Below are 27423 nucleotides of genomic sequence, written 5' to 3'. Positions count from 1 at the left end.
ACTTTTTTTTTACAAATGTTTTGCATCACCAGTCTCTTAGGATCCAATAGTCCAACCAGCTTCAGGGAGCATTCATCGCTTCAGGCAGCCCTAGTACTAAATGAAGTAAAACTGGAGTCTTCACTTCCGAGTATATACAGGGATACAAAGGATCATGACTTACATTTGCCTGGACTCTTCTTTCCCCTTTATAGTGAAAATAAGGATAAAATAGTATCTTTTATTGTCATCACAAATATATCAACTTAATTTGTTGATATCGTAGTAATTCTGCCCAAAGCATTCTACTGTTGTTTTTACATAATGCTTGATAATGCATTGATTTACCAACCCAATGAATAATAACAATTTACAAAAGAAAAAAAACATACAGATTAGTTTCTCACCAATAAGATCTTTTATAAAAAGAACATTTGAAAATAAATTTTCCTATTTTGAAAGGTTCTTTACTTTCTGTATGTGTTTGCTGCCTTTGTGTATCTTTTGGTTTCTTGATACAGGCTTTTCTTCCCTCTAATGATTTCAATTGCTCTGTATAGCATAACAGCACTGCCCATGCTCTTCCGTAAACGTTCCAACCATTTGAGTGTTACCAGGAGAACTCTGCTAAGTACACTTTGTCAGTGATTGACATATCATTGCTATATGCATCAGCTTCAGTAACCCTGCCTACCAATTATGAAATGTTCAGTATCAAAGATTATCAACTAAATATCAAAAAATGAAATCATACGATTTTATAGAACTTTAATTTTTAAACTAGATTTTTATAAAATCATAAAGTTTTCACATTCCTAAGAAAAAAGTTATTTATCCATGCATTCACTTCTTGACATTTAGAGGGGAGGATCTACTCTCTACCAGGAAGATAAACATCAAGATTTGAAGATGCATGAGTTCAGTTATGAGAAATGTGATAGGTAGGTAATAGAGATATGTACTGACCATATAGGAATATGATAATAAAAGCAGGAACAGGTACCTCTGTATAGAAAAGTCAGGAAAGGTTTCAAAGAAAAAACAATTTTTGAGCCAAGATTCAAAAGTGTGTAGTGAATGAGGAAAAACCCTAACATGAAGCTCAAACTACAGGGATATCAAATTTTATGCTGTAAAATTTTAAAGTAAATTTTTTAAAAAGTGAAGAGAAAAAACTCAGGGCAAAAATAAAACATGTTTGAATTCAAATATATCCAAATCTAGACAAACACAATATATCAACCACAAATTTTTATGTTCGTCACTTAAAGAACTGATTATTCTTACAAGTCTTGAATCAACTGACATCTTTGTTAACATAAAAAGCACATTTTGGGTATTATTTCTGCCTGTTTGACAATGGTACAAACCCTTCCTGGTTTTATTAAGAATGAGGTTAGTGATGGGTAAAATTGCTGAATTACTAGCATTGAAAATGAGCTATTTTTTCCACTTTAGTGAGACAGTTATTATCTACTCTTCTGCCAGTTACATCACACTTTATTTTAATGGATGTACTTCTAAGAGTCACAATAATAGTGAGTCATCATAAAAAGCTTGTCTTTTTTCTTCCCTTACTCATTATGATAGCATGAGTTTGCATTTTTATCAGTGGAAATGTACAATGCCTTTTCTTACAATGATAAGAACAATGGCAAATTAAGTAGGCAAAGTGTGGAATCTTTTCTGTGCTGGAGAAATCCCTTTTGGAGAAATGTATATCCATGGAAACTTTGTAATATACTTGATTAATCTATGAGCTGATACCAGATTGGCATGAGTTATGCAAACATTATAACATTTTTTTATTTTGCCCGATGTTGTCTAGATTCCAAAATTAGAGCATATATATCATATGTTTCTTTTCAGGGATGAATGAGATTTTTTTTAAAAAGTTAGGTGTGATTTAGTAAGTTACCCATAGTAACTTATGACATACCTAGTATAAAGGAGGGCGTGAGTACTGATTTTGGTTGATCCACCTGTGAACCCAAAATTGTATTTTTATTCTTGCAGCCAATCTATATTTGAATTTAATTTTTTAAGTATTAATACCAATTTCATGAATTGTTTCATGTGAATTTATGTATGGTGTTCTGGCCAGAATTCTTTATTGCATTTATTTGTATAATTGGATTTCTTCCTGATCATTATGATGATCCATCCTTTTATCTAACCCTTCAGTCTATAGACACCAACACTTGGGAAGAAAGAAAGTCAGATTTAAAATCCAACTCCACTAGTTACAAAATATGAAACACAGTAAATAATGGAAACAAAATCTTGGAATAATTTAAGACAGGCTTTATGTAAGTTACAGAAAACAGGGGGCAGTAAAATTGATGCATTGACACTAACATACCGAACTAGTGTAACAATTATAGCTCTGTTTCATAATAGCACATAAGTGCTGAAGTAGAAGCTTATACCTCTAAACTAAATTTATGTATCCTTGTACTGTTTATGTGTTTATGTTGTGTCATCTCCCACAAGAAAATATATTTAGAGATGATAGGCCTGGATTTTTTTAAACCAAATAGATACACATTAAGTATAAAGTGTTTGCCCCAGAAAATAATAATTTTTTAAAAAATGTGTTGAAATATATTTATTTACTGTTTTTCTACTCCCAACATTTTGCATTTATCTTTCTCAACATACCAAGTTAACTTACTGACTTTATTCTTTCAGCCTGACAGTTAGCAGCAAGTATCAGAAACTCAAATTGCTATGGTTCCAGGCAGGTTTGGTGTGAAACATTAGTGAGTGATGGGAACAGGGACCGACTGAAAAGTGTATGTCCCAACTAAGACGGGTGGCCACTACTTTGTCCAGCAAGCCACTGCCATGCTGGAATGTGAATCCAGTGTTGCCGGATCTTCAAAATTTCAAACATAAGCAGGATTCTTGATTTTTTTTGTAGGCGTTAACTAGCTCAAAACCTTAAAATCATTGAGTGGGTCAAATAAATGGGTCTCTGGATCACAGCTTGTCATATGCGCCTCTAGGCAGAGATGTGATTCTGTAGTAATGATCAAAGTGCCCTTCAGTAAGGATCTTGTCACTGATCAAGTTCCCATGTCCTTTGCTCTTTCACTGTTTAATCAGTACTTCCTATTTCTCAGTGTGTCAAAAGAAACTCATAGAATATCCCCATTATATGTAGATAGATAGAAAGATCTGCCATAGTTGCAAACAGTTTTTACACAAAGAAATGTTATTTGTACCCGTGCATTCCTTTCTCTCTGTGGTCTTCAATGACAGTTTTAATTCTCTCCATGCATGCTAAGTCGCTTCAGTCGTGTCTGACTCTTTTCAACCCCATGGACTGCAGCCTGCCAGGCTCCTCTCTCCATGGCGTTGTTCTCCAGGCCAGAATACTGGAGTGGGTTGGCGTGCCCCCCTCCAGGGGATCTTCCTGACCCAGGGATTGAACCCGAGGTTCTTATGTCTCCTGAACTGAGTAGGCGGGTTTCTTACCACTAGCACCACCTGGGAAACCTAGGTGATGACAACAAAAGATAATACTTTTATTATTTCCTCCAGCATAATGTTATTAATAACCTTAAATAAAACTTGATTATGCACAACTTCTTATTATAGAATTATGATTCTCTGAACTTAAAGGAAAGAATATAGATTATTTACTTTCTATACTCCCTCTTGAGAAAGTAAAGTACACATTTGTTCATTGTTCTAACCCCAGGTCCTAGGACATTCTCAGGCAAATAGAAGGTTGAATGAAATTAATTTGTTAATGGAAGTTTTATTTTGTTTTATTCATTCATTCATTAAGTAAACTTTTCCTCAGCATAAACTATGCATCAAGCATGTTAATAAATATCATGTGATAAATGACTAGAGCTGGAAGCACATTCTGCTTAGGAAAATATTACACTGGTCTTTAATTTAATGAGGTATAATTTAAATTTTTTCAGGTACCTTTTCAAATGCCTTTTTTAGATATTCAGTTATAACTTTATTGAAGTATAATTGAAAAAATTATAAGATATTTAAAGCACACACAGTGATAATTGGTATACTTATACACTGTGAAAGGATTCCTCCCATCTAGTTAATTAACACACCTAATGGAATATTAGGTGTAAATATTAGGTTTACCCAAAAATATTTCGGTAAACTCTGGGAGTTGGTGATGGACAGGATGGCCTGGCATGCTGTGATTCATGGGGTCGCAAGGAGTTGGACACAACTGAGCGACTGAACTGAACTGAAGTGAATGGAATATAATCTACATTTTAAAGTACAAACCTAGATTTTGGCTTCAATTCTCTGTAGGACATTTGAGAGGTTATCAATTTTTTGTCTTACTTCTCCTTCCCAGAGAAGTGTAATAAGATCAAGTCATGTTTTATATACATATATGTGTGTGTGTGTGTGTGTGTGTGTGTGTGTATATACAGCTTCCCTAGTGGCTCAGTTGGTAAAGAATCTGCTTGCAATGCAAGAGACCAGAGTTTGATCCCTGGGTCAGGAAGATCCACTGGAGAAGGAAATACCCATTCCAGTATTCTGGCCTGGAAAATTCCATGGATAGAGGAGCCTTTCAGGCTACAGTCCAAGGGGTCACAAGAGTTGGACATGACTTAGCAACTAAACCATATATATATATATATATGTGCAAATATATGACTGCCACTTTATTAACTTTGACCCTATATACCAAATAGACTTGGGGGAAAAAAGCCAAACACTGCAAGTATACTAGCAAGAAGAAGAAAAAAATCACAAGTCAAGATCTCATGAATTAGCTTTAATATAAATTTATTCTTGGTTTAAAGGTTTAGAATTTAATCACTTAAAACTATTTAACTCCATGTTTAAAAAGAAAAACTTTAGTGCTTCTATTTGATTAATAATAATAATTCACCTTTGCTCACTTGACTATACTTTAGTAAGACAAAATTTTTATTACTGAAATCCCATATCAAAAACAGCACTTGCTAGTCATGTAAATTATCAAAAGTAAAGTGAAATCCCAACTTCAAAGGTGTTCAAATAGATGTGTTCTTGGAGAGTCATCAGTCTACATTCTATTTTTTGATGGTAAGATTTTTAGCAGTATGCCAAATGCTTCGTATCAATCAAACAATCATATATTTCTGTCAGATCCCATCCCATAGTAACAGCAGGGATGGATCACCAAAGTTAGTAGCAGTTTCAACCATCCAGTTCAGTCAGGATCACCTATGCTAACTTAACTGGAGAAGGCAATGGCATAACTAAAATCAAAAGTAGCCTGATGTGTGATGATGGAGATATGCTAGCATAATATGGCCTGTTTATATTGGTTTTATGTAATGGTTATACTCTTAAATTAGACTCTAGATCTGCCACCAAATCAGAAGGTCAACTTGAACACAGGAATGTCTTTCTGTAACATGAAAATCTGGCTTATAAACAACAATATTAATATATTTCTTTTTCATCAAGGATTTTCATTTTCTCTTTGAGAGTCATCCTTGTCATACAGGGTATGAGTTGCCTCGTTAACATTTGTTGCTTTTTAAGGGTGGTAAACAGAATACTGGCTCCTGAAGATACCTGTATCTTAATCCTCAGAATTTGTGGATATGTTAAGTTATGTGACAAAGAAGAATTAAGGTTGAAGATGGAATTACAGCTGCTAAGTAACTGACCTTTTGACAGGGAGATAATCCTGGATTCTGTGGATTAGTCCAATGTAATCACAAGGGTCCATAAAAGTGAAAGGGGGATCAGAAGAGAAAATCAGCAAGATGGCAGAGTGAGAAAAAGTTTAACTAGAAGAAGGAGGCCACGATCCAGTGAAAGTGGGCAGCCTCTAGAACTGCTGGAGGCAAGAGAATGGATCCTCCCCTATAGCCTGGAGAAAGGAATGGCACTTGCTAACACCCAGCAAGACCCATTCAGTATTTCTGACCTATACAACTGCAAGATACTAAGTTTGTGGTCATTTGTTACAACAGTCAAGCAAAGCAATATACGGAGGAAACAATTTTTTTCAGAAGTCTCTTTCACTGAAATTGCACTGATAAAATGAAAGTTAAAAATTTCAGAATTCTCTTAAGGCATTGTCTATTCATTCATTCATTTTCAGGAGGTAATCCGTAGCAGCCAGGTCGACATTTCAAGATGCAGCCAGGAAATGGAAAGAAATGAACCAGAAATTTCCGAAGCACACAAAATTGATGTTCTTGGAACAGAAATGGTAACTACTTAGAAAAAACACTTTCCACACAGTTTCCAGAACTGTGTGGACATTCTGATCTTGTTATAAACAATTGCTTTTATATTCCTTTATGTATTTAATACGAATACACATCAGTGTCTCTTTCCCAACTTTGAAGTCTTTGAAATATAAAATGAGCACCCTGAAAATATAAGGGTACTTTAGATGTCCATTCATATATGTTCTGTTATAGCATGAGCTCATGCATTAAAATAAATGATCAGTGTTTAATTTGCATCTCTCTATGTGTACTGAAGTCTTGGATGAAAATCACTCTGCAATGTAGAATACGCTTTACCGTCTGAGCCACCAGGGAAGTCCAAGAATACATGTACAATCCTGAAATGACCTGATTTCTTAAAAACAATTATTTATTTAAAATTATCTTTAAACATAGGTCTCTCATCTTGAAAAACACACTGAGGAAATAAACCAAGCTTCTAAGCTCCATCAATATGTTCAAGAAACAGGTAAGAATCTGATATTATTTGATTTGAATATACCTTTTTACTGTTGATGCGTCTGTGTTTGAATAGAGAACTTCTAAAGTACAAGCCTTCCCACTAAATAAAGTTAGTAACTATTACTCATGATTCTAATGGAGATAGGGCAGTATTTCTATATATAATTAGGTTCTGTCTATGCTAAGAGCTGCAATAAGCTTCTAAAATAGTTCATTGCCCTTCAACCTTATGATGTATCCAAAAGCCTAGAAGGTGATAAGCCAGTCACCTCTGAATTGTTTTTGCCTTAGGGATCTAGAATAAACTTGATGTTTATCAAGCTCCTTGGGAACAGAAAAGTTCTCTAGATTGTATTACTTTTAATGATAGATTCAAGCATGTTTAAGTCTAATTCTCCAACCTCCAGATATGAGATTAGATTCCAGGCAAACTTGTGCGGATCTGCATAAAATGGGTACAGAGTGTCTTGCCTGTAAAAGGGGAATGAGTTTTGCTATTCCTAAGTGCTAGAAGGGAAGATTTAAGCCAACTGTGACCCAAATGTTACTTAACTATATCTGAATTTTGTTTTATTGTAGTTTTGCTTAAGGAAGTAGATCCTTTTCTATTCTTCTGCTGTTCTTTTCTTGTTTTATAACTTTTATTATTATTTGAGCACAACAGTAAAACATGCTTGTAGAAAATTTGGAAAATATATGCAATTAAAATAAATAACAGCTTCATAACTTATGACTTTCCATCCAGTAACCACCATTATTTTTCTTCCTATATTTCTTGACAATTACTAACTTACCTAATGAAGTAGTGCCATATGTATACACTTATATCCTGAATACTTTTACTTAACTTACATTATAAGAAGTTTTCCATAGTATTATAATGACTTCTCAAACATCATGTTTATTAGTTACATAATATCCATGGTGTTCTTTTGTGTTTATAGTCATAGATACACCTGAAGATGAAGAGATTCCAAAGGTTTCGACTAAGTTTTTAAAAGAACAATTTGAAAAGTCTGTCCAGGAAAAGGTCCTTTATTCTGACAAAGAATTGACCCCAGCCAAGCAGATTAAGGTAAGATAATGTCTCTGCACAGAGACATGTTAAGTATAAAACCACATGTAAACACATAACATTTTCAAATTATTGAATGAAGAGGTTTTCCAATAGCAAAAAAATATCTTGAACCAGTACTTATTATGTTCCAGACAAAGAATATTATTCTACATGAGAAAAGCAGTAGAGAGAATTAAAACTTTTCTCACTAAAGCAAATTAGGGGAGAAAAAATTATGTATGTACTTAAGTTTAATAATTCACATTAGATAAAGTAATAAAGCCAGTTTTTAAATGTCATCTACTTACTCTGTTGTGTTTAAAATTCCAAGGAAAACAAAACAACCCTCAAAAGTGCTTTAAGATTTTAATTTTTTCCCTCTAGATTACTCTGCATAGCACATTAAGTAAAGAAGGAAAGACAGTCAAGATTATGTGTAAATGTTAAAATACTGAGTTCCTGATGTATTGAATAGGGAATATCATTCTAAAAAGTGCAAATGGATTATAGGAAAGATAGCAACATATACTGAATGTTGCTTTGAAGTAGGTCTCTAAATGGACTCTATCACCTCTTGTTCCCAATGGAGATATCGTAGCATGGGCAGGTGAAAGGCAGTGCCCAGAAAGTCTCCACCACTATATTCAGCTTTATAAGATTTGATTTTCTCTCCCTTAAAGATGGAAAGTGAATCTGAAGAGACTTTAAAGCCATCATCAATTGTGGGTACCTCTTCTACTTCTTACACTTCAACCAGCCAGAGGAAGGAAACATCAACCACCAGATACAGTGACCACAGTGCCACTTCCTCAACGCTGGCACAAATTAATGCCACTCCTTCGGAAAAGACAGAAGAATTTCCTCCTCCCCCGCCCGACATGCTTCAACCTCCAGTAGATGTGACAGCATTTTCCCAGTCCCCTGAACTCCCCAACCCTCCTAGAAAACCACCAGTCCCCAAAGAATTATACTCCAAACAAAGAAATTTGTATGAATTAAACCGTTTATATAAACACATCCATCCCGAGTTAAGGAAAAACTTAGAAAAAGATTATATCAGTGAGGTTTCTGAGATTGTTTCTCGCCAAATGAATGCAGGGAGCTCAGTTTCAGCAGATGTGCAACAAGCCCGGTATGTTTTTGAAAATACGAATGACAGTTCTCAAAAAGGTCTGAACTCGGAAAGAGAACACGTGGAGTGGGATGAAATTCTGAAGGGGGAGGTGCAGTCCATGAGATGGATCTTCGAGAATCAGCCATTAGATTCCATCAACAATGGCTCTCCAGATGAAGACAACATCTCCAAGGGCATTGCTGATCAAGAAATCATTGCTGGTGGTGATGTGAAATATACCACATGGATGTTTGAAACCCAACCCATCGATACTCTGGGGGATCATTCTTCTGGCACTGAGAAACATGCTGAGAAAATTCCTGAGCTAGCCAGAGGAGATGTCCACACAGCCCGGTGGATGTTTGAAACAAAGCCATTAGACTCGATGAATAAATTGCATCAAAGCCAAGAAGAATCAATAGCAACTGCCATAAAGGACATAACTGGGGGGGATGTCAAGACTGTGAGATACATGTTTGAAACTCAACATCTGGATCAACTTGGACAACTTCACTCAGTAGATGAGATGCACCTACTGCAACTCAGATCTGAGCTCAAAGAAATTAAGGGGAATGTTAAGAGAAGTATAAAATATTTTGAAACGCAACCATTATATGTTATTAGAGATGGCTCAGGTCAAATGCTAGAAATTAAAACTGTTCACAGAGAAGATGTTGAAAAGGGGGATGTGAGAACAGCACGTTGGATGTTTGAAACACAGCCCCTAGACACAATTAACAAAGATATAACAGAAATTAAAGTCGTCAGAGGAATATCCATGGAAGAAAATGTCAAAGGTGGGGTGCATAGGGCCAAGTGGTTGTTTGAAACTCAACCTTTGGAGAAAATCAAAGAAGAGACAGAAGAGGTCATCGTTGAAAAGGAAACAGTAATAGGTACAGATGTCTCTAAAAAGTGTTGGATGTTTGAAACACAGCCATTAGATACTCTGAAAGAAGTTCCTGATGCAGACCATCTAAAGTCTGAAGAGATAATAGGGGGCGATGTACAAACTACTAAGCAACTATTTGAAACACTTCCAATAGAGGCTTTAAAAGATAGCCCTGATGTAGGAAAACTTCAAAAAATTACTGCTTCTGAAGAAGAAAAGGGGGATGTCAGGCACCAAAAATGGATTTTCGAAACCCAACCTCTGGAAGAGATTAGAGAAGATAAAAAAGAGTACATACGGACAGTGAAACTTGAAGAAGTTGACAGAGGAGATGTAAGGAATTATACACATATCTTTGAATCAAACAACTTGATTAAATTTGATGCATCACATAAAATAGAGGTGGAAGGAGTCACAAGAGGTGCTGTAGAGTTAAATAAATCACTCTTTGAAACAACACCATTATATGCCATTCAAGATCACCTTGGAAAATACCATCAAGTAAAGACAGTCCAGCAAGAAGAAATCCTAAGAGGTGATGTAAGAAGCTGTAGGTGGCTTTTTGAAACAAGGCCCATTGATCAGTTTGATGAAAGCATTCATAAATATCAGATAATTAGAGGAATATCTGCTCAAGAAATACAGACTGGGAATGTAAAATCTGCTAAGTGGCTATTTGAAACCCAACCACTTGATTCTATTAAACATTTTAGCAATATGGAAGAAGTAGAAAGGAAAACTGAACAAGTCACTGATATTGTTAAAGGGGATGTCAAAACCTGTAGATGGCTTTTTGAAACCCAGCCAATGGAATCTCTTTATGAAAAAGTTTCACTAATGACTGGCAGTAAAGAAATTCATAAGGGAGATGTCAAAGCCTGTACCTGGCTCTTTGAAACTCAGCCACTTGATACCATAAAAGATGACTCTGAAGCAACAGTCAAATTGCAAACTGTGAAACAAGAGGAAATCCATGGTGGGGATGTTCGTACAACATGTTTCCTTTTTGAGACAGAAAATTTGGACAGCATACAAGGAGAAGAAGGAAAGGAGATCAAAGCCATAGAAATGGATATCCAAGCTGGGGATGTCTCCAGCATGCGGCATAAATTTGAAAGTCAGTCCTTAGATTCTATAAGTTCCGGTTCAGAGGAGGTTTTGAGAAAGATCAAAACCCTAAAGGCTGAAGATATTCAGAAAGGCAATGTTTTAAATTGTAGGTGGCTCTTTGAAAACCAACCAATTGATATGATAAAAGAAAGTCAAGAAGGTGATGAATTAGTTAAGACAGTGACAGACATACAAGGTGGAAATGTAAGAAAGGGGTGCTTTATTTTTGAGACTTTTTCTTTAGATGAGATTAAAGAAGAATCGGACTATATTAGCACCAAGAAAACAATTACTGAAGAAGTAATAAAGGGCGACGTAAAAAGCTATAGAATGCTCTTTGAAACCCAGCCACTCTATGCAATTCAAGATCGAGAAGGGTTTTATCATGAAGTGACTACAGTTAAAAAGGAAGAGGTAATTCACGGTGATGTACGAGGGACAAGGTGGCTTTTTGAAACAAAACCATTAGACTCAATTAATGAATCTGAGACTGTGTATGTGATTAAATCTGTCACACAAGAAGACATTCAGAAGGGGGATGTTAGTTCTGTTAGATACAGATTTGAAACCCAGCCACTGGATCAGATTGCAAAGGAATCACGTGATATTGTGCCCACTGTGGACTGTATTCAAGGTGGGGATGTAAGGAAAAGTAAACAATTCTTTGAGTCTGAAAATTTGGATAAGAATACTTATGTAAGAACAGTAAGTGTCAATGAAATACAGAAGGGCAATGTTAAAACATCCACCTGGCTGTTTGAGACCCATACTCTAGATGAACTGAGAGGAGAAGGGTCAGAATATGAAAATATCAAAACAGTCACCCAGGAAGATATGCAGAAAGGTGATGTGAAGCAGGCAGTATGGCTCTTTGAAAATCAAACTTTGGATTCTATTAAGGAAGCAGATGAAAGCATCACAAAAATCACCAAGGAAGAAATCCCTCCTGCTGATGTCAAGACAACTACATGGCTCTTTGAAACCACACCCCTTCACAGATTTACTGAAAATAGGGTAGAAAAGGTGGAAATTATTGGCAAGAGCATTAAAGAAACCTTAGGAGAACTGTACTCTCAAAAAGTTATCGAGGCTCCTGGAATCATCATTGAAGCTGATGAGGTTGGGGATGTTCGAATGGCAAAATACAAGCTAATGAATCAAGCATCACCTGAGATACAGAAAGAAGAAATTATCAAGGTTGACCTCAGAAATATAATGGTGAACCTTCTTTCCAAAAGAGACTGTAAGAAAAGAGAGATTTTGGTCAGTGAAGAAGAGAAGGGAAATGTTAATCTGACCAAAACTCAGTTATTAAACAGATCAACAGAATTTCATGCTGAAAAAGAAGAGATAGTGAGTGGTGATGTCCAACAAGCAATAAAAAACCTGTTCTCTGAGGAAAGATCTGTAAAGAAAGGTATTTTGATTCAGGAAGATGAAAGAGGCGATATTAACATGACTATCTATTGTCTTCTTCATGAAAATGCTGGTGATACAATTAAGCGTGAAGAAATAGTAGGGGGTGATGTAAAACGTACGATTCATAATTTGCTATCTTCCATATCAAACAATAAAATATCTGAAAGGGCTAAAATTGATGCCTCTGAGAGAGGAAATGTTCAGTTTTTTACAACATGCATAGAAACTGGAGCTTTGGATTATCTCAGACAACTCCAGACAGGCTCAAATGAAATACTAACAGGTAGGAAACAAGAAAAAGAGGAAGAAATCATTGGTGGTGATGTAGAAGGCACAAAACTGTTATTAAAGAAAAGGCAATCTCAGGTTGAACGTACTGTTAATGAAACTGACATCATCCCAGGAGATGTGCATAATACAGTTAAGGTTTTTCTGACAGAGCCTCAGAATACATCTTGTAAGTTACCCAAAGAAGAAATTATTAAAGGTGATGTGAAGTCAACCCTAAACTCCCTCAGCCAGGCCGTAAGTCAGAAAACAGTGGCTAAAACAGAAGAAATTATAAAAGGTGACATGCTGACCACCCTCAAGTCACTTAAGGAATCAAGTCAAAAATGGAAAGATTCTAAACAGCCTGATGTCGTCCCTGGGGATATTGAGAAAGCTATTGAATGCCTTGAAAAGACTGCACGTACGAGGACGGAAATACTGAAAAAGGAGCTTATCCTAGATGACCTCGAGGCATCATTAAGGAATCTAAAAGAAACACAAACAGCTTTCAAAGAGGTAAATAAAAGTGCAGTGAAAGATGAAGTGCAGACTGTGATGGCAGGATCCAAAGAAGAGCAGAAAACAGGGACTCATCAGGTGGCTGTCCAGAGGGACAAAAAAAGCATTCTGCAGCCAAGACCAGGACCCTTTGAGCCAGCAGCCAGGTGGCAGGAGGGAGCAGACATTCTCAATCAAACTATAAACAAATCTTGTCATGGAGATTTAATGAAAGAAAGAACTGAGGTTAATCTTCCAAAAGCCCCCAAAGGCCCTGTAAAGATTGTCATAGATCGTGAACAAAACAATGATGCTCTTGAGAAAAACCTTAGAAAACTATCTAATTCACACCAAGTGGGTATCTGGACTGATAACATGACAGAGCAACATCTTAGGGATGAACATGTAAGCGGACAGTTGACTTCAACCCTGTCAGTTAGGGAACATCGAAAAACCAAGGAAGCAGAGACAGAGAGAGAACAGAAGAAGGAGGCTGTGTTTTTGCAATCTATTGACAAAACAATTGGAAAGCAACAGACTGAAACTGGCCAACTGAGGAATGACTACCAGAAGATTGAGGCTTTCCCTGTCAAGAGTCCTAAAAATACCAAAAACACTAAAACATCAACAGATACACAAAGCTCTAGGCCTGGTTTAACCCAGGGTCCAGTCAACAGGATGGTTGGAGAAACACGTGAGGTTTCAGAGGACTTTCAGAAGCAGACTCTGTTAAAACAAGAAAAGCAATATTCTAATAAAGATATAATGAAAAAGAATGTGACCCTTCAACCAGGGTGGCAGACTTTGCCTGTGAATCAAGACATGTCAAATGTAACAGAAGTGAAAGTCTCCCAAAAAAGCCACAATCAACTTAAGGCAATTGACAAAAAGCAGACTGATATTCATCTGAAGAGCCAGGACTTTCTAATGAAGACAAATACCTCCAAAGACTTAAAAATGGCAATGGAAATGTCCTTTAATCCAATCAAATTTAACCCTGAAAATAATGCAAAGGAAAATGAGTTCCCTCTTCCACCTCCATCTCCACCTCCTCCTCTACCTTCCAATGCATCATCTGAAATTGAATTTCCTCTTCCTCCTCCACCTCCTTTAATGATGTTGCCTGAAAAAAATGTGTTTCCTCCATCACTGTCCACTGAGAAGATACAGGCTGAATTTGAAAATTTTCCAGGCCTCCCTCTTCCTCCACCACCAGAAGATGAGAAATTTGAAAGAGAATGTCTATCCACGTTTCCACCACCGCCCCCTCCTCCTCCAGCTCCAGCTCTAAAACCAGCACATCTCCTTTCCTCTTCTGTTCAAGAAAAGCATAATGGAACATTCATACAATACTCCCAAGAAGAAGCCTCAAGCTCTCAGGCTAAAATCACAACAGGAAAATCTGGAGGGCGTTTGCCACCTCCCACACTCCCCAAACCCAAGTTTCCCAAGCAGATAGAAGATATAAAGAATCATAGTTCCCCAAAAGTTGATTTGGAAAATTCTCTGCCAGATACAGAATGTAAAATGACTCCCTCAAAGGATCAGAAAAGAGTAATAACGGCAACTAGCAGTGAACACATAGAGACAATGCAGAATGTATCTAGCAAAAGTCTTGATAAAAGAAAACAACTATCTATGGACTCTACAAGGTCTTTCTCACAGGCAGTTCCAGAAAGTTCACCACCCAAGAAAAAACCTATAGCACCTCTCATAAAATCTCATTCATTTCCAGCAGGTTCAGGGCAGCAAAGTCCAAAACCTTATATGAGAAAATTTAAAACACCTTTAATGATTGCTGAAGAAAAATACAGACAACAAAGAGAAGAGCTTGAAAAACAGAGACAGGGGAGTTCGGGCTACAACATAGTTAGAACAGAGAGCCAAAATCAAAACATATCAGAGTTGAAAAAGGAAGTGCTGTTACAAAAAACAAAGGAGGAGGTCCCCCTAACTGGAATGGATTCAGAGGTGACTGCAGCCCAAACCAACCCAGTCTCTCAAAGTCTTTCTCAAGATCTAAGGGTCTGTACTGATAACCAGCTTTCCACAACACCGTCAGTGACATTCTCTGCCAAGAGGCTCCAACATGTTCCAGCAACCTTGGAAGGCAAAGATACGATGAAAAAGGAAGTTTTGCAGAGCTCAAAGGGTATGATCCAATCTAAATCAGCTTGTGAAATTAAACAGAGTCAGCAAGAATATAGGACCCAGCAAACACAACAGAAGCATCTGGAGCAGTTGCACTTGCCCAAAAGCCAGCCAGTTTCCCCCAGTTTCAAAGTTAAAACCATGAAGGTTCCAATTCTAGGTCATAAGTTAGATGAAACAAACCACAGCTATGAAAGTCATAAAAAGCAATCTGAAGTTGATATTCAAACCATTACCAAACAACAGTACCAGGAAACCGGGAGAACAGAAGCAAGGACTGAAGGTAGTAGCTATAAGCACTCAGTGACTGAAAAACATTATCAATTACCTGCGAAGGAGAAGAGAGCAACAATACAATTGCCTACAGAAACCACAGGGAAAAGCCATGAAAGTAAGCTCAAAATAGTTCATGAGAAGCAAAGAGAATTTAGAGAATCTGAGAGTGGGAAATTTCTAGGAAGTGAAGAAACAATTCAGGGACCACCAATGATTGGTCCAAAGAAAGAAAGTCTAATAGCTGAAACAAAACAAGAACACTTGAATATATCAGCTCAGAAGGTAGTCGAACAAAAGGTTACTGAGGCACATCTTGATTCTCAGACTCAGAATTTTCAGCAAACACATACACAGTCTTTTGAAAGTCAAGTTGAACATAAAAAATTGCCCCAGCCAAATAATAATCTTCAGGAAGAAAAATATCTTGGCGTCAAGGGCATACAACAGAAACAAGTCTTTTCTAATACTAAAGAGTCAAAGCAAGAGATTACACAGAACAAATCTTTATTCTCTTCTGCGAAAGAATCCCAGCAGGATGATGGAAAATGTGCTGTAAATGTATTGGAATTCTTGAGAAAACGTGAAGAACTACAACAGATTCTGTCTAGGGTAAAAGAGTTTGAAGCAGAGCCAGATAAAAATGGCCTTAAGACATTTCAGATGCTGTTAAAAATTATTCCAGTATGGCTATTAAGTGAAGAAAAAAGAGAATATGGAGTTCGCATTGCTATGGAGAATAACATAGAAAAAATCAAAGAAGAAATAACACACATTAAGACTCAGGCAGAGGATATGCTTGTGTCCTGTGAAAATACAATTCAAACGGCCATGATATCGTCTAAAGCGGGAAAGCAGAGAAATAAAGCTACCAGTCTTAATGAAACATTATCTAAAGTGTCTAATGCTAATGTCAGTTATAATAAAAATACCCAGCAGAAAGAAAATACAATTGTGGAAAAAGCAGAGCACCACCAAGTAGCAACTCATCAAGAAACTACTGCTCATCATCAAGTGAAAACCCATCAGGAAATTAAACTAGATGATGCCAAGGTTCCTCCTCCATCTTTAAAAACACGCCCATCGTCACCAACTTTCATAACGATCGAGTCTACCGCCCGGCGAACACAAACCTCTCCCAAGGATGAGCTTTCCCAGTCCCCTAAAAAGGACAGTTTTGCTGAACTATCACCAAGGCCGTCACAACCAACTAGAATCCTCAAAGCAAATACCTCCCCTTCGCCACCCAAGAGTCGTTCTGAACAACTTGTGAAACTCAAAGACACCACTGCGAAGTTATCCAGAGGGATCATCCCATGTTCATCAATAACCCCGGTTCCCATTGTGGAGAAGAGGTCTGAGATCATCACATCTCCTGCAACACTTCGCCGTCAAATTAAGATAGAGGCTCGTGGTAGGGACTCTCCACCTACAATCACAATACCTATAACTGTAAATCATGCTGACAGTGGTTCTTTCAAAGAATCCATGGAAGCTCAGGAGGAAGTAAGGAAAGTAGAGAATAGGTCGACTTACGTTCACAAAGATGGAGTAAATTCTGCTACAGACATAGTGCCAGATACTGAGAGTTTTGACGCAGTGGAAATCATCCGCAAAGTCGAAGGACCTCGCCTGTCAGAGCACGCGCAGAGATACGAAGCAGCCAACAGGACTGTTGAAATGGCTGAAAATTTCATGAGTGACCATGAACATGAAATAAACAGGTGGTTCAGGGGATTTGAGGATGGCCTAAGTTTTGACACACAGTCAAATAGAAGAGCTTATATAAATGGAGAAGCAAATCGTAATATAAAGCAAGAAAGCCGTTCATTTAAGGAGGAATTTGGATTAACATCTTCAGAAAGCACTAGCTTTACGGGTTTTTCTCACAGTCGTCCTAGAGAGCTACAAGAAATGATGCCCGTTAAGCTGCCCAGCATACGCTCTGAAACAAGGTCTCTCAGTGAACATTTCTCAGGTGTGGATGCATTTGAGAGTCAGGTTGTTGGGTCGAAGACGACAGTCTCTTCGTCACATGGCTCAGAAGCTGGCAGATCTCGCTTTGACTTCAAGCACGCCCCACCCACCTATGAGGATGTCATCGCCGGCCACATTTTAGATGTTTCTGATTCACCTAAAGAACTCAGGAGGAATTTTCAACAGACTTGGCAGGAGAGTGAAAGAGTTATTAAAAACTTGGGATATGCAACCTCAGATGCTTCTGCAACTGAGATGGAAACCACCTTCCAAGAGGAATCTGCATTTATACGTGGTAAATGACCTTGCAAAGAGTGAAGTAAGATTAACCCTTTAAAAGCACAGAGCTAAGACGATTTGCAATTAAAAGAGTACATGGAAAGAACTAAACACCATAACGTAAAACTAACAGCTTTCCCTGGTTGTTGCTATCCTTCCCTTTACCATGCTTGCTTTTACTACTTTCTCTTTACAAAAGCTTTTAATATGATTCACCAGCCCTGTGTGAGAGTAACAAACACTACTCTATAGGTTATTGAGACCTGTGTTTGTCAAGGTAAATAAGGCTTTAGATAAAGCAGCAGGTATAATAATAATTGCTATTGTGATAGCATTAATTATTATATAGATTTTATATTTATTAATTATTGTATACCATTAGTACATTATGAGTATTTCTTATTAAAATATTATTTTATACACTTGTTAAAGACAATAGGAGATAATATTTCTTGACCTATTATTGATAGATTTTTAACTACCAGACTTAAGTGGTGTTTGAGTTTGCATTCAATACAACCTGGTAATAATCCAAGAAACAATTTACACTCTGCATATGTGCTTTAAGGATTTTCATTGATTGGGATCTCTGACAAAAGTGTAGTATGGAATTAGACCTTTTGTATATTTAATTATTGTTGTTGAGTTGGATGGAATTGGCTCTCTAATGCCACTGCTATTTTTCCCCTTGTAATTGATTTTCTTTTGCCTTTCCTAAACCCCAAATTATAGCTCAATTGGCCTCATTCACAGATAAATGTGGACAATAATTTTAAAATATAATTATATTTGGAAGAAAAGAGATTTAAAACACATGAACTTAGTACAGATTTTTTAACATCAGAGAACAGCTCATTTCTTTATATTTTCCTCCTTTTTACAATTAATGAGGCTTCACAATAAAAAGATTTGACATAATTAATGTAGCCCATTATTTTAGATAGATTGAAAGAAATAGCAAGCCTAAAAATAAAAACTGCTGAAACTAATAATTCTGCCCTTATCATATTTGCAACATATGTGTCTACTTTATCAGGTTAATATGATTTCTTAATGTACTGGCTTCTGGCATAATTAAGCAAAGCTGTCTAATTTCAAATGCTGAGTTTCTGTTAACTAAAGACATAAAAAATACAAGGAAACTGGTGTTAAATATAGAAGTGTGTCTCCTATTAGAACAAAATAAATAAAGGAGATTTCTTAGTAGCCCAAATTGAGCATCAAAACATTAAAGTGTGTGTATATAATATTTATTTATATAAAAAACAATGCACTTATATGCTCATATATAAAACTACTACAAAAGCTTATTCTTACAGATGAGTTGTGAGAATCAAAACAATACTCTGGCAAAAGTTGTGTCAGTTTTGAACCACTAGGCAAACATTGGTAATATAACTATGCAAACACTTGGTAATATAACTACTTATAGGAACTGGCATTCACATGTAATTTTGGTAGAGGTAGGGAAATCATAAGAGGCAGAGATAAGAATCCCCGAAGCCCTGAAATCTTAAGCTATTTAGACTGAGGACAAATGGCTCTGAATAGTTCAGTGTATTTAGGAGTCTCGTCTTATTGTTAAGAATTAGTGTCACAGAGTCAACACTAAGTCATCAAGAAAATACCTAAACAAATAAAATATCAGCTGAAAAGATATATGGATATATTTTAGAAAAATCTCTACAGAATACTTTAAAGACTAAAACTTTAGACCAAGTTAGGTATAAACTTTTATATACATAGAAAGTTCAGTCATTTAGAATGATAAGTGGTCTCAGGAGGTCTCCTCGTGGCTGATTTTCCTATATATCCTTTTCAGTGTATTGAAGTTAGTGAACACATTTTACTCATGTATATTCCCTAAAATAATAAAAATTAACTTGTCCCATGTATAAATAGTAGAGAAACCAGAATAAGGTTGATTGTACCAGAACCTTATGCCTAATGGTAGATGCCCTACATCCAGAGAAGGAACATCAAGACCAGTAGTGTTAGAACTTTCTACACTAACTGCATGGCCAGTTAATATGCTGTTGCTGTTTGTTTTGTTTTTACAATGTGACTGAAAACAGTATTACATAAGCTCTTATACATTTTTATTTTTAGAAACTGCAACTCCAAGACAAGGAAATATGCATACTTTGTCAAAAGACGGTTTATCCAATGGAGTGCCTAGTAGCAGACAGGCAGAGTTTTCATAAATCCTGTTTCCGCTGCCACCATTGCAACAGTAAACTGAGGTAAAACTGTTTTGTGGCCTGGGGCACAAATAGTCAAAGAGCTTGCAGTATACTTACATCATGTCTCTTCAAAAATGTCAGTTTTTCCAAATCCTGTTTCCATCAGTTAAAACAACAAATGGAAATGTGGTCATTTTCTGTGTTGCTCGGAATGGCTGTTACCTTTTTCCTTTTGACATTTTGCTTTCTTAATAAAATTCAGAAGGGGCCCTTTAGTCCAAGCATGAAGATCACATAGATAAGAGAAATAACTCTCACCACCACCAACCGTTCCCAATGCCATGCTCCATTGCGTAAGAAGAATGATCTTTCTAAAAATGCAAATCTGGGATCACTTCCCAGTTTTAAACATATAATGGCTTCCTCTATTCCCAAAATTAACATATAAATATGAATTAAAAAGCGATTCAATATCTTGTCCCTTCTCATCTCCCAGCACCCCTTCCTCCTGTTGCCTGTTGCTTTTCATGAAGACTGAATTTCAGTTCCTCGAAGTCATTTTTTTTTTCTCGCTCATCTAGCTGATTCCAAATGTTGTTGCTGCTCCTTTGAGGAGTTTTCCCATGCCTCACCCCCATATCATTCCTCAGACCTCAACTGAGACTTTATGTCTTTGAAGTGACCTGCTTTTGCCCCTGTATATGGATCACAGCATCTCCTGTGTTCGCTCCATTCTAACACAGTCTAGTGTAATTGTCCCTGGCTGTAGGAAATGTGTTAATGTTTGTCTTGTCAGTACCAAGTAAACCCAAATATACAATAAGGACTCAAAAATATTTATTCAATGACTGCTATTTTTAAAAAACATTATATAAAACCCAGGCTTTCCTAGTGGCTCAGATGGTAAAGAATCTGTCTGCAATGCGGGAGACCTGGGTTCAATCCTTGGGTTGGGAAGATCCCCTGGAGAGGGCATGGCAACCCACTCCACTATTCTTGCTGGGGAACCCCCATGGACTAGGGTAACCTAGTAGGCTACAGTTCTTGGGCTCAGAAAGAATCAGACACAACTGAGCAATTAAACACAGTACAACATGTATAACACCCACAGATACAGAAAACCAAGCAAAGCAAATATGTGGCTCACTAAATTATAAAGTGAACACTTCATAAACACTATCAAGATCAAGAAATACAATATTGTTAGCCATTCCAGAAGCTCCTTCCTCCCTTTGCCCTTTGCAAACATAACCAGTCTCTTGCCTATGACTAAATATCCTTTATAGTAATTGTTTCCTTGCATTTTATAGTTTTATTTACCCAAATGTGCTTTCTTAAATTCTGTACTCTGGTTTTATCCTTTTTTAAAAAACTCTCTCAAGTCTTTCAAGTCTTTTTTAAAAATAATCTCTAGGCTTTCCATCCATTCCTTTCATTCCTTATTGCTTACTTGTGAAAAGACCCAGGACATTTGACCTGTGCAGTTTTGCACAGTCTGGAATTGCTGATTACACACTCATACTGCAGTTCATATGCTCCTTTATCCTCTGTATTTTAAAAAACTGTCAGGTGAATCCAGGTTCTATATTAATTCTAGTTTAAAATAAGATTTGATTCCTTTTGGAAGAACATAGGGAGTATTGACAAGAGTATACTTAATACATTATGTCAGCTTTTCTTTCATTTTGTGACATAGCAGATATTGAAGCTTGTAATACCTCTATCCATTCAATGATGTCTGCAAAATGCCGATACTCAAATTTTGTTCTTTATTTTTTATTATTAGAATACTTTCACAGAAGATGCTTCCCTGTATTTGGTATTTGGTTACACGGTGATACAGTTAATTTAAAAAAAGGCAGAATAAGTCCATAATTCTTTCCCTTTATTCATCAGTTTTGTCAATGTATCAATTTTTTATTTAACAATTTCATATAATAGTTTCTTATCTCCTAGAGATAACCACTTTTAAGATATTTTAATGTCTTTATAAACTTACAGATTTACACATGTTTACACAAACAATTATCATCATTACTGAAACTCCAGTTACTCTATACCTGGCCAGTGGAAGCCACTTCAAGTTGTCTCCTGAGTCCTTTTGACAGAACCCAAGTTGTCTGTGATAACCTCCTCTTTATCTGATAGGACTAGATGTCCCATGCTCATCTTATACATTTACCGGCCCAGGTGCAGAATCAGTCATTTCTCTAAGCCTTGGTTTCTTCTAGTGAGAATGTGAAATATTTCAAGACTATAATCTTGACACTCTTTCTACTGAGTTGATCACTATTTCTAAGCTTTTAAGTGTTAAGATCTAGTAAATATTTATATATACAGAAAAAAATAGGAATTCATAGGGATGTTTCCAAATTGAATTCAGAATTTCATAGCTTTTGCTTAGCCTCTTCTCTGTTACAGCTGTATCTTCTTCTACTTCAGGGCTTCTGGTTCTCAAAGACAAAGGAGATAACAGAGTTAGACTATCCCATATTCATTTGAACAACAGTTTTAGAAAAACAAAGCTATCAGCACCACTAATTTGATTATCAAAGCATTAAAAATTGAATTTGCTCCGCTGATCACTCACACCCCATTTTGTTAAAATAGTGTACTGAGTCTTTGGTGTCATCATATGTAGCTGTTACATGTTATAGTACCTCCCTCTATACCCTCATTTCATCCCAGTTAATATATAACAATGTATTTAATCTAACCCACAGTCCTTATGTTGACATTTCCTTAGTTATTATGGTTGCTCAAGCTTATTTTCAAGTAGATTCCTTAGAAAAGGCTCATGGAAAGTTTATTCCTTTAGTTCTTACATACTGATAACAATTTGTGATCTTTCAGTATGTAATTTCATTCTTTTTTATATTGGGAAATGCTCTTTAAATTATAGCTTTTTAGTATTTAACTTGTTTCATAATTTTATTTTCTCATTCAGGAACTCCTATTATATATTTTTCATTTATGATTATAAATTTTGTATCTTTTAATTTTCCTATTTTTCTTTAGTGAAAGTGTTAGTCACTCAGTCGTGTCCGACTCTTTGTGACCCCATGAGCTGTATGTAGCCTACCTGGCTCCTCTGTCCATGGAATTCTCCAGGCAAGAATACTGGAGTGGGTTGCCATTCCCTTCTCCAAGGGATCTTTCCAACCCAAGGACTGAAACCAGGTTTCCCACACTGAAGGCAGGTTATTTACCATCTGAGCCACCAGGAAAGCCATATTTTTCTTAAGACGTTTCCTATTGATTTGCTCTTGTTTTTCTTTTAGTTTGGTTTTTATTGCTGACATGTTTGACTTTTTCCTTTTCTGTTTTCTTCTTGATACCTGACACCTTCTTTATTACTTTTTCTAATTACAATTCATGCTGTTCTTTTGGGTCTTTTATCATTTTCTTAATGTCTTTTAGCTCATTTTGAAATAGTAGGTTAAAAGTTTGATGTTTCAAGAACATGTTTTTCTACCATGTTTTCGTTGCCTACAGTGATAATGCTCCTTATTCTTTCACTTCTCATAATAACTTTATATACTGTTTGGCCTTGATACTTTGCTGTTGCTTATTTTTATATGGTGTTAATTTACACAAATCTTGGAAGGAAGCAAAATTCAGGATGGTTTTCCCAACTTCACAGGGCTACCTTTTCTAATTTTCTTATACTGTTCAAAAAACTGTGGTGCCTTGATTCCTGGGATTTCCTGTCTTGAATTCTCTCCCTCATGTTGACTGGGACCTTTTGATTTCTGTCATCGTTGTTCTCCTCCCTTTTGATTCCACTCCCATGTTTATTTTTCACAGTGTAGGATCTAAACAATCCCAGTGGGTCAGTTTTGAGTTTAATTTCTCCAGCCTCTTCAGACTTTCCTGCCACAGGACTTTTGCACTCTCACTGGCTATTGAAATGCCAAAACCTCTCCCAATTTGAGCTGCTGCTCTCCAATTGGCATGTGATACTTTCCAGGAAATATTGATTATTTTGTAGTCTCATTTTTTCAGGTCCATCAGACACCTTCCTTTCTCCCTCTGTTGTCATCCACACACATGCAACTATTATGCTAGTCTTGTAGCTGATATTGGTTTGTCCTTCCCTCCTTGTATTTTGAGGTTGATGAGGATACCTTGTCACTTAGTTTTGTTGTAATTTTATCCTTGGGTTTTTAGTTTTTCTCTCCATTTTTATGTAGTGATTCAGAAATATTAAAAAATTATGCTGCTGCCTTTGACTAAATTTGATGTTAATTTTAACAGGCATTTCTATTTGTTAATATTTCCAAAGAGACAAGATAAAAAATTGCATAGACAAGCTTTCCAATTCATTCATTCAAAGTCCACTTAACTAGGAAGTTCAAATAGTTAATTTTTTATGCTATTCAGGATTTGTTGAAAACTGCAGCCCCTCACAATTCTCCGAGTTAGCAAAGATTTAGTCCTACCATTTTACATCATCTATAACTACATATGCATTACACTATAGCACCTTTTGTACCGGTACCTGACATACAGCACGAAATTCTGACTACTGCAAGACAAGTATTATAGAGGGCATTAGTGGTGAATATTATCTAACAGAAATGTTCAATTAATAGGCATGTTCTTATTGCCAGTAAGTTAATTGTACTCAATCTCTGATTCATTGCTTGAAATAATCAATTCCCTAACGCTGTAAGAATTTGCAGTGTATATATAAAATGTTTAAAAATGTTTTTTCTTTTTGACAGTTTGGGAAATTATGCCTCACTTCATGGACAAATATATTGTAAACCTCACTTTAAACAACTTTTCAAATCAAAAGGAAATTACGATGAAGGTTTTGGACACAAACAGCATAAAGATCGATGGAAGTGCAAAAATCAAAGCAGCTCAGTTGACTTTACTCCTAATGAAGACCCAAATATGTGTAAAAACAATGTGGAAAATACCCCCATGCTTGGAGAGCTTAATAAACATTTAGATGCTGATAACAGTGAAGGGCTAAGGGATGGTTTGAAAAAATGTGGAAAGAGGGGAAAATTAAAAATCATTTGGCCTCCTTCCAGGGAGATACCTAAGAAAACCTTCCCCCTTGAGGAAGAGCTCAAAATGAGTAAACCTAAATGGCCACCAGAAATGACAACCCCTACATCTGCTGAATTTAAAAGTGGATCACTGATAGAACACATGAAAACTGTGGAAAACAAAGGACAAGAACGAGATAACATTTCTTTCCTGCAGCCATGCCTGCAGTCCATCCACATGTGTCAGAAAGAAGATGTTACAGGAATCAAAGAAATGGAAGCATATGAAGCAAAAAAAGAGAAGAAGGAAGGAAATAAGGATGTACAAGATAAGGTGAATGAGGCTGAAGACACGAAGAATAAGAGGAAAAGTGAAATGGATCTTAATGACAACAATAATGCGGTTGTGCAGAGTGCTGAGAAAGAGAAAAATGAAAAAGCTAATGAACCTGATGGTGCAGAAGTTTTACAGGTTACTAACACTGATGATGAGGTGGTACCAGAAAATCGTAAAGAGAATTTGAACAAGAATAATAATAACAATTATGTAGCAGCGTCATATCTGAATAATTGCAGGCAGAAGACATCTGTTTTAGAATTTCCTAATCTATTGCCACTGTCAAGTGAAGTGTACTACACTGCAAATGAATATCAAATTGAAAACTTAGAAAATGCTTCTAAACTCTCGGAGTTACTTGGTATATTTGAATCTGAAAAGACTGACTCAAGAAACGTGCTGCCTATGACTCTAGATAAACAGACTGACGGAGCTACTGCTGGCAGTCCTGTGCAGTCTGTCTCCAGGTCAGGCCTCGGTGATGGGAAAAGTTCAATGCCCTCTTCTGAGACAAACATTTTAAACATCAAAGGAAACCACTCCAATAATAAAAACCTACATTTCTTCTTTTCGAACACGGTGAAAATTGCTGCTTTTTCCAAAAGGAATGAGAACATTTTTACGCATAATTTAATAGATTCTGTAGATCATATTAAAAATATGCCATGTTTGTATTTAAGAGAATTGGGGAAGGACATCAAACATTGGCATGGGCAAACAATAGGAGCAGCACACGTCACAGATCTTGATGCTCTGAGCTGTGAATTTACAGCCAAGCCTCCGTTTCCCAGAGTGGAAGTCCAGTCTGAACAACTCACAGTGGAAGAGCAAATTAAAAGGAACAGACACTACAGTGACACTGAGTAAGTGTCTCTGGCCACTTGCAGTCCACAGCAGGCACTGAGAAATATCAGTGTTCTGAAAGAAGACTTTGCGGGTTTTGATAACCTCTTGTTGAATTTGTAAACGTTCAGAAATCTCATGTCTATCACAATGGATATAATATATCCATTGTATCCACAATGGATAAAATAATTCCTTGTATTACACTAGATAATGTTTTTCATAATTGGTTTGAATCTACTTTTAGTCTGAATGGAATCAAGAGATGAAACATTCTTGAATGTTTTCTTGTCAAATGATACTTAAGTGTATTGCTCTGTTTTTTCAACATGCCAGATAACATCATGGTGACATTCTGTACTCTGATATTTATCACCATTCTTACACTTTCTCTATAATTTCTGCTGAAATAAAATTGAATCACCTGGGGTGCAAACCAAAACACTCGTGTCTCTTTTCTCCATGTATATTTTCATTCTAAGCATGTGTGTTATCATGATTAGGAAATATATGTCTTGCAGCAAGCATTTAATACGTAAACACACACTCCTGGAAAAATTTAATACTGAGCCAGAGCCACAGTATTATTAGAAAATATAAATACCCTCTTTTTTCCTCTTTTTATAAAGATACAAGAACTATTATGGTTGTTTATTTACCTATGTTAAACTATCATGGAACATACCTATAAACATTTAATGAAAAAAATATCACTTTGCATCAAAATAATGTGAATGTGAAGTTCATACTCAGAAATCAACTGAACTTGAAAGATTTTAGAAGTTACTTAAAAAAATTATGGCACACATTTTTAATGCTTACTATATATGCAATTGGTGGACATATAAATGATATCATTACATTTTGTCAGATTTTTTTCTTACCCTATTTAATGGACGTTAATTTTTTGTTACAAAACACTGTCTTTCAAAAATTTCACTTCTGACTTTTCCTTTCCTCAAATACATGTGATAATTCTGAGAAGAAAAATAATGTGAATATAAATGAGCCACTGCATGTTAACTTCAAGTTTAGTTCAGTCACTCAGTCATGTCCGACTCTTTGAGACCCCATGGACTGCAGCACGCCAGGCTTCCCTGTCCATCACTAACTCCAGGAGCTTACTCAAACTCACGTCCATCAAGTGTGAGGCCATCCAACCATCTCATCCTCTGTCATCCCCTTCTCGTCCTGCCTTCAATCTTTACCAGAATCAGGGTCTTTTCCAATAAATCAGTTCTTTGTATTAGGTGGCCAAAGTATTGGAGTTTCAGCTTCAGCATCAGTCCTTCCAGTGAATATTCAGGACTAATTTCCTTTAGGATGGACTGGTTGGACCTCCT

General features: G+C 36.4%; 1 protein-coding gene across 3 annotated transcripts in view; it reads left to right on the top strand.

Moving 5' to 3' along the window:
- Window positions 1-26522, top strand: part of XIRP2 (xin actin binding repeat containing 2) — a 78745-nt gene extending 52223 nt beyond the window's left edge. The window contains exons 4-9 of one of the 3 annotated variants that reach the window (XM_019971629.2): window positions 6080-6190; window positions 6609-6681; window positions 7619-7749; window positions 8412-17730; window positions 19824-19957; window positions 24625-24762. In XM_019971629.2, the coding sequence (XP_019827188.2) occupies window positions 6080-6190; window positions 6609-6681; window positions 7619-7749; window positions 8412-17730; window positions 19824-19918 (9729 nt within the window). In that variant the 3' untranslated portion in view covers window positions 19919-19957; window positions 24625-24762. Of the gene's footprint in view, window positions 1-6079; window positions 6191-6608; window positions 6682-7618; window positions 7750-8411; window positions 17731-19823; window positions 19958-24624 lie in introns of all 3 variants that reach the window. The other 2 variants (XM_070803842.1, XM_070803837.1) reach the window with 2 other exon arrangements.
- Window positions 26523-27423: the final 901 nt, after the last annotated feature.

The sequence above is a fragment of the Bos indicus genome, chromosome 2 (genome assembly GCF_029378745.1).
Source record: "Bos indicus isolate NIAB-ARS_2022 breed Sahiwal x Tharparkar chromosome 2, NIAB-ARS_B.indTharparkar_mat_pri_1.0, whole genome shotgun sequence".
In the NCBI taxonomy this organism is placed as follows: domain Eukaryota; kingdom Metazoa; phylum Chordata; class Mammalia; order Artiodactyla; family Bovidae; genus Bos; species Bos indicus.
This window is presented reverse-complemented; position numbering and strand designations above follow the sequence as displayed.